General features: G+C 53.8%; 2 protein-coding genes across 4 annotated transcripts in view; one reads left to right on the top strand and one right to left on the bottom strand.

Annotated features, from left to right (window-relative positions):
* Tead2 (TEA domain transcription factor 2) overlaps positions 1-108 on the top strand; it is a 17,215-nt gene extending 17,107 nt beyond the window's left edge. The window contains exon 11 of the mRNA XM_026789066.1: positions 9-108. Within this exon, the coding sequence (XP_026644867.1) occupies positions 9-108 (100 nt within the window). The remainder of the gene's footprint in view (positions 1-8) is intronic.
* A 342-nt stretch (positions 109-450) lies between these two features.
* On the bottom strand, positions 451-6,260 carry Cd37 (CD37 molecule). Of its 3 annotated transcripts, XM_005366812.3 has the most exons (9): positions 6,207-6,260; positions 5,902-5,976; positions 5,741-5,813; positions 4,472-4,596; positions 4,311-4,385; positions 3,202-3,306; positions 2,550-2,756; positions 1,779-1,862; positions 451-1,083 (listed from the first exon to the last, which is right to left on the bottom strand). In XM_005366812.3, exons 1-9 carry the CDS (start codon positions 6,258-6,260, stop codon positions 1,006-1,008), a joined length of 876 nt encoding a protein of 291 aa, XP_005366869.2. In that variant the 3' UTR covers positions 451-1,005. The 3 variants fall into 3 exon arrangements, 2 of the variants coding, with proteins under 2 accessions (XP_005366869.2, XP_013209104.1); XM_013353650.2 differs by lacking the exon at positions 5,902-5,976; XR_003378703.1 differs by lacking the exons at positions 1,779-1,862; positions 2,550-2,756; positions 3,202-3,306; ... (3 more) ...; positions 5,902-5,976; positions 6,207-6,260 and adding an exon at positions 1,605-1,716.
* Between the last annotated feature and the right edge of the window lie 850 nt (positions 6,261-7,110).

Here is a 7,110-nt window from a genome sequence, read left to right as displayed (position 1 = left end):
ACCAACAGGGACACTCAGGAATTGCTGCTGTGTACTGCCTACGTCTTTGAGGTCTCCACCAGTGAACACGGAGCCCAACACCATATCTACCGCCTGGTCAGGGACTGATGGGGCCCCGCTGTTGGTTGTCCTCAGAACACCCCCTTCCCAGGAAGGACCCTTTGGCTCTCCCTGTACCCCTCATTTGGAGAGAGGGCCATGATAAAGAGGCCTGATTTCAAGCTTGAGCAAGGGGGGCTGGCTCTATTAGAGGGGAACCCAAAAACTTGTTGAGCTGAATGAGCTGACCTCACAGGGAGCATTTGACAGGACACTTCACTCCTGGGCATCAGGGATTGGGGACAGGAGTGCATGCCCACAGGTACAGCACTGGTCTCTCAGTTCTACAGGGCCCCTTTGTGCTCTTCTGCAGAAGGGAGCGGGGCAGTGTGGGAGACATTTCTCATTGCCTTGTACCCTTCCTGTTTTCCACCCGCCCCATGTCTGCCTCTCTCCCACACCCTTTCTCTGATCTGGGATGTCACAATTGAAGATAACGGCTTCCCAGCTGGGGGCAGAATGAAGTGGGACCTGAATTTTTTTAATATAAGGAGATATTTATACAGTGTTAAGATTAATGTTATCTCAGCTAGGGCAAGCAGTGGGGTGGGACTTCTTAATCTCATCCCCATTTTAAGTGAGCCTCAGACCACCCTGCCACCTTCCTTTCCCCAAGAGTGATGGTTTATGTTCCGAAGAATAAAGCTATTTTTACCAAAACGAAGGGGATTTATTTGAGGTATCGTGTGGGAGGTGGCAGACAGATGGTGTGGAGAGGAGGAGATGGGGAAGGAAGCCGGGGACAGAGGGAAGGCCCTGGCCCCGTGGGGCAAGTAATGGCTGTCGGTAAGGGCAGACACCTGGATCCCCAGGGACTGAGTCCCAAGGCACTAGCCCTAAGATCAGCCAGGAAGGAAACATTTCCTGACTGCGTGGAGGTGTGGGTGCCGATGCGACGGGCCAGGCCTAGCGGTACCGGGCCAGCCGGTCATACACGTGGTCCAGATTTCTACACAGGAATATTGAGAGCGTCATGAAGCTGAGCTGCAGAGAAAGACAGTGTTTCAGGGTTGGAGGAGGGGTGGTGCCCGAAGGGAAAGGCAAAAGGAGAAGCAAAAAGTGGGCGTGCACAGTTTAGAGTGACTGGTGGCGCTGAGAGCGGGCAGCCCAGTGGCAGTCTGAAAGCTCAGAGGCAAGCCCAGCATCCTTTATTCTGGAGACGCAGCAGCCGTCTGTGCGTGTTCCCCGACCTCCACCTCTGCGTCTGCGCTCTCCGTCTCAGGCTGCTCCTCGTCCGTATCCCACAACGGCCAAGGCCCCAAAGACATGGGTAGCTTGCCTTGTGCCTTGTCCCCCCAAGTCGGGCAGGCACCCGCCATGCCCCAGCTGCCCCATGGGGTGCTGCTGCGTCCGCTGCTACTACTAAGCCCGCCCCAGCGCCCGCTGCTGCCATCAGCGCTCAGCCCTGGCGTAGGGCTCGAACCCTCGGTTCCCTGAAGCGGCAGCACCGGCTCTTTGCTGAGCGATCTACGATGTAGCTGCAGACACAGCGCCATCTCGCTTACCTGCGGGAGAGGGTAGCAGGCAGAGCATGCATATGGCCAAGAGTTTGCAGAAGCCAGGTCTCCGCCCCATCCCATGTTAGAGCTGCCCTGGATAGACGCAAAGCAAGCGCGTTTCCTCGGCAACGGGAAAACATCTAGACAGACCAATCACTGATGGGGGCGGGGCCAAGTCACCTCAAGAAGACCAGCTCCCAGGCAGATAGCCACTATGGAGATGAGATTGTTGTGCAGCCACTTCCGGAGGCTCTGTGCGCAGCCCTGAGATTACAGGAAAAGTATAAAGGTGTTGTTTCTGGAACTCATCCCCAAGCCCAGGAGCCCCTCAGATCTTCTTTTAGGTGCCCAATGCCTAGGTATCCAAACACGACTTCTCCAAACTTTGCCTTGTGCCCATGGTCCAGGCTCTCCGCCCTTGTTTAGGTTTCGCCTCTCACTCTGAGGGCCCCGCCCCATGGAGCTCACGCACCTCCGACCTCCAGGTACCTGCTCCAGAGTTGTCACGGCCCATTGATCTGTCTTTTCTTGTAGCTGCCCCCTCCCAAGCCCGCCTGATGCCACGCCTCGTGTAGACCTGGATCACATCAAAGGGCCCCACCTACCTTTCTGTTCAGGAATCTTAATGCTTGTGTGGGCCACAGTCACTCTGGGGGACCAGCTTCTCCTTGGGCCACGCCTTTGATCTAGCCGCACCCTCCAAGCCCTGCCCGCTTTTGTTTTGTTTTGTTTTGTTTTGTTTTGTTTTGTTTTTCGAGACAGGGTTTCTCTGTAGCTTTGGAGCCTGTCCTGGAAATCCCTTTGTAGACCAGGCTGGCCTCGAACTCACAGAGATCCGCCTGCCTCTGCCTCCCGAGTGCTGGGATTAAAGGCGTGCGCCCGCTTTCTTAAAGACTCCGCCCTTTAGAGGTCCCGCCCACCGACGGCCCACCTCCCCAGTGCCCGACTCACCTCGCGGTAGTAGGGGGCTTTTGCGGGAAGAGTGCATAGGTCAGCGGTCCCCATGTGCTGGGAGAGGAGCTTATCATAGCTTGAGGAGTCATTGGTCGCCGTGGAGTTGTAGCAGGAGCAGGGCACCAAGGGCCCCTCAGACTCGTTCCCTTTCAGCATGCGGGCACTGATCCAGTCCCGGGGAGAGTGCCAGCCGCAGCAACGCAGCTGATGGGATGGGGGGTAGAGTCAGGGACCCGGGGTCTGGGCTGTAGTTGTGCAGCCAAGCCTGGGAGCCGGGTAGGAATGATGGGTATGTAAGATACGATGGGGCCAAGGTGACCTGGGCTCTGCAGAGGAGCATCAGGTGAACCTGAGATTGTGGGTCACCCGTGTGATTCTGTCTTGGGATGCCAGAGCTGGACTACATGCGAAGACGGGAGTTCCTCGCATAGAAATTTTGGGACTGGGGTGGAGCAACATCAGGGCCAAGGGTCTGGGGACAGTGATGCTGTCATCTGGGGTACTCAAGCAGAGTAGAGGGAACAGGTGACCCGCGGCCCACACAGAGGCACAGTCTCCTTAAACCTCAGGCTGACGCTGAGATTTTAGAACCATGTTAGAGTCCAGGGTGTTAACTGTCCGGGACATGAGATGTAGGGAGCTCACACACCTGGAACTGCGTGTAATCCCAGTTCTCTTCAGCCGCTGTATCACCCAGGTTGGCGCCGTAGCCTTGGATCGTCTGCAGCACCAGCTCTTGCACCCTTCGTTCCAGCTGAGCGGGTGTAGGTGAGAATGGAATGAGTCGCCCCGACTGCCCCAGCTCTGCCCATGGTGTTCACCCCAGAAGCCCAACCTTGCACCCTTGGGTTTCTTCCCGAATGACTGGCAGTGCTCTCTTCCTCAGAATTTCAGAAGTGTTTCTACGGGTTTTTACACCTCCATTGCTTCTTCCTCTTTTTTTAAAGTTTGGATTTAATTTTGAAATAAAATTATTTTGGAATAAAATTATTTTCCTGCATAACCCACATTGGTCTGTAACTCTTGGTCCTCCTGACTCTGTATTCTAAGTGCTGGAATTACAGGTACCCAGGATTGGGGACCAAACCGACCACCTCATGAGTGCTAGGCAAGTACTCAACAGCAGAATAAATGCTAGGCAGAAGTCAGTCTATGTCTGCCTCTGTCTCCATCCTGCTCTCCCTCTCCAGAGTCTCTCTATGGAACCCTGGCTGTCCTAGAATCTGTTGTATAAATCAAGCTGTCTTCAATGCGATCTGCTTGCCTCTTCCTCCAGAATACCGGGGTTAAAGATGTATGCCATCACACATGGCCCCTTCCTTTTTAATGTTTGTTTGTTTGTTTGTTTGTTTATTTATTTATTTATTTATTATGGATACAACATTCTGCCTCGATGTATGCCCGCACGCCAGAGCAGGGCGCCAGATCTCATTACAGATGGTTGTGAGCCACCATGTGGTTGCTGGGAATTGAACTCAGGACCTCTGGAAGAGCAGCCAGTGCTCTTAACCTCGGAGCCATCTCTCCAGCCCCCCCTTCCTTTTTAATAAACGTGGCCTCACTTTGTTGCCCAGACCAGCCTTGGTCTCCTGGGCTAAGTAATATTAGCCTGTGACAGCCAGGACCACATGCACCAGCACGCCAGCGTTCCCTCTCTGTGCCTCCGTCCCCGTGTCTTTCTAACTGTCTTCCTGGTTGATGGCACCTGCCTTTGTTTCTCTCCCCACCCCTGCCCCTCAGCCTCCTTGGCAAACTCACCCGGGTCCGCTGAGTGTAGATGAGGATCCCTATGGTGATCTGTGTGGCAAAGAGGAGGAGCAGCATTCCAAAGTACTGAGGACAGAGCGGAGAGGGAGGTGACAGGTGAAAGGAGGCCTCTGAGGGGCAGGACGGGATCGGTGATGGGCAGTGTTACTCACCAGGCCCAGAAGACAGCGCAGTTCCTTCAGAGCCCCCAAACAACCCAAGAGGGCCAGGGTCATGGTGAGGACACCGGAGACTGCCAGGACCTTGGCCCAGGTCTGCAGTGGCATGAAGGACAAGCCTGAGGCGGTGAACGTCAGTGAGGGCCGGCCGGGAAATAGCAACTGCACTTGGCCATCCTGGCAGAGCACTAATCTCCCGCCCTGAGTTAGTTTTTCTCCCTTTGAGATTCTCCTCCTGTTTTTTGGCTCTCGGTCCCACTTCTCCAGACTTTGTAGTCTCGTTTCTGTAGCGTCACTAGCATCACCGGATCCAGTTCTTAAACCCTTGGAGGGCCACCAGGTTAGAGATAATTTTCCTAAATTTTTCTTTTTCTTTTTCTTTTTCTCCTGAGATAGTCTCTTGTAACTCGGGCTGGCCTTGAACTCACTTTGTAGCCAGGGGTGACCTGGAACTTCTGATCTTCCTGCCTACACCTCCCATGTGCTGGGATAACAGGTGTTCTGAAGTACACATGAGAACATTGTTCAACCCAGTGATCAACGTAATAAATAAATATGAGTTGCTTTTTTGTTTGTTTTTTAACATAGGCTTTTACTATGTAACTCTAGCTGTCTTGGAACTTGCTCCATAGACCAAGCTGGGCTGGAACTCACATAGATCCGCCTGTCTCTGCCTCCTGAGTGCTGGGATTAAAGGCGTGTACCACCACCGCCTGACTGCGATGCTATGGATTTGATTCCCCCTTTATCAGTAGTTTCCTTGCTATGACTTATTTCTGTTCTTCCCCTTCCCTGCTGTGTGACACCTAGCAAGACACTTCCCTTCTGTGAACCTCAAGAAGGGAGGGTCTGTGAGCCCCAGACCAAGATGTGACACAGGAAGTATTTGTGAAATGTCTATCATTTCTGTTATTGTTTGGAATCATGACCTCATTTTGTTATGGTTGTTTTTGAGCCTGTCTCTCACATAGCCCAGCCTGGCCTCCAACCCACTGTGTAGGCAAGGAGAGGCTCTTGCTCCCCTCGCTCCACCTCCTAGGGCACCACCACGACATCCAGTTTACACAACCTGTCTGCTAGGAAAGACACGGCACAGAGGCACAGTGGTGGTGGCCAATGGGCCACTAGAACGCGAGCCCTTTCTGAAAAGTTGGTAACTCCTGAGGGCCTCTAGGGCAAAGGAGATACCAGGCGATGCCTTAGGTGGGATTCTGGGTCAGATCCACCCCGGGAAGACCCTCCCTTACTGCCCAGCCCTCTCACCCATAAAGAATGCAAAGCTGGTCTTGTCAATGAGGACCCAGATGCCAAAGCAGAAAAACAGGCTTCCTAGTACCTACGGGAAGAGAAGAGGAGGGGTTTGTGGGCAATCCGGGGCCACCATGGTCCTGAGACCCCTGCAGGGCAGCCATGAGTAGACTCACAAAGAAGAAGAGGTTGAAAACGAAGAGGAAGTACTTGATGAGGCTGAGGCAACTCTCCTGGGCTGACATCTTCTCCTAGATGGGGAGCGACCAGCTTGAGGAACCCAGACAGAAGAGGTGTTGGCCACAGGGGACCAGGGGGATAATGGTCGGAGAAAGAGAGAGACTGAGAGAAGGAGGCACAAAGGAAGAGGGCAGAGAAAGAGGAAGTTCCAGGGGTGGAGCTCCACCCAGCCCTTTTCATTTAGTGACTGTCAGCTGAGTTCTTGTCTTCTTCATGACTTCCACAGGGCACACAGCAGCACCTTGGGATATGTGGGTGCCAAGGACACAATGGGTGGTCCCTCGCAGGTGTCCATGGTTCAGGGAAGGTACACAGGGCCTCCTGAAGGACTTCCACCCACATCTGGCTCCTGGAACCTCAGGGCTGTCTCTGCAGAGGCCAACCTCACAGACACTCTGACCTCACTGCTCCCTGGCTCCACCCCTGCATCTTGCTGTCCTCTCTTTAGGACCCACAGCCCTTGAACTAACTCTCTCTGCCCTTCTTTGTCCCTTCGGCCTCTGTCGTGTGTGTGTGTGTGTGTGTGTGTGTGTGTGTGTGTGTGTGTGAGCGTGTGTCTTTCTCTGGGTCTCCCCCCCACCAGACCAGGTGCTTCCATGTGCTGAGGGCTGGGGTTGGACACCAGAGGAAGTGAAAGTGCAATGGAGGAGGTGTGACAGTCCCAGGGGTGAGGAGAGCAGCTAGGCAATGCAGGAAGTGAACCTCAGGTGGCACTTCCTGCCTCTGTGGAGAAACCTAAGGGGAGGAGGCACCAGAAAAACCAGGCATTGGCAGTGGGGTGTCATTCAGCACACCCAGCATCTCCATGCTTTCTTATGATGTGCCCATGTGTCCCTCACGCTTGTCAGGTCCCCAGTTCCTCACAGACTTACAGTGGGGGGCAGGGTTCCTATCACCAAGCTTCCTCTTCAAGCCCTAGGTCTCTGAGGTGGCATCTCTCTGTCTCTGGGTCTTTCTTCCTTCCTTTCTTCCTTTCTTTCTTTCTTTCTTTCTTTCTTTCTTTCTTTCTTTCTTTCTTTCTTTTCCTTCCTTCCTCTCTTCTTTTGTGTGTGTATGTGCTGTGTGTTCACGTGTGTGTGAGTGCGCGCGTGCATTTGGAGGCCGAAGGACAAACATCAGATGTCATTCCTCAGAAGCTGTCCCCT

This window comes from Microtus ochrogaster, unplaced genomic scaffold (genome assembly GCF_000317375.1).
Source record: "Microtus ochrogaster isolate Prairie Vole_2 unplaced genomic scaffold, MicOch1.0 UNK14, whole genome shotgun sequence".
NCBI classification, from domain to species: domain Eukaryota; kingdom Metazoa; phylum Chordata; class Mammalia; order Rodentia; family Cricetidae; genus Microtus; species Microtus ochrogaster.
Note: the sequence above shows the minus strand (reverse complement) of the source record. Positions and strands in the feature narration are given on the sequence as shown.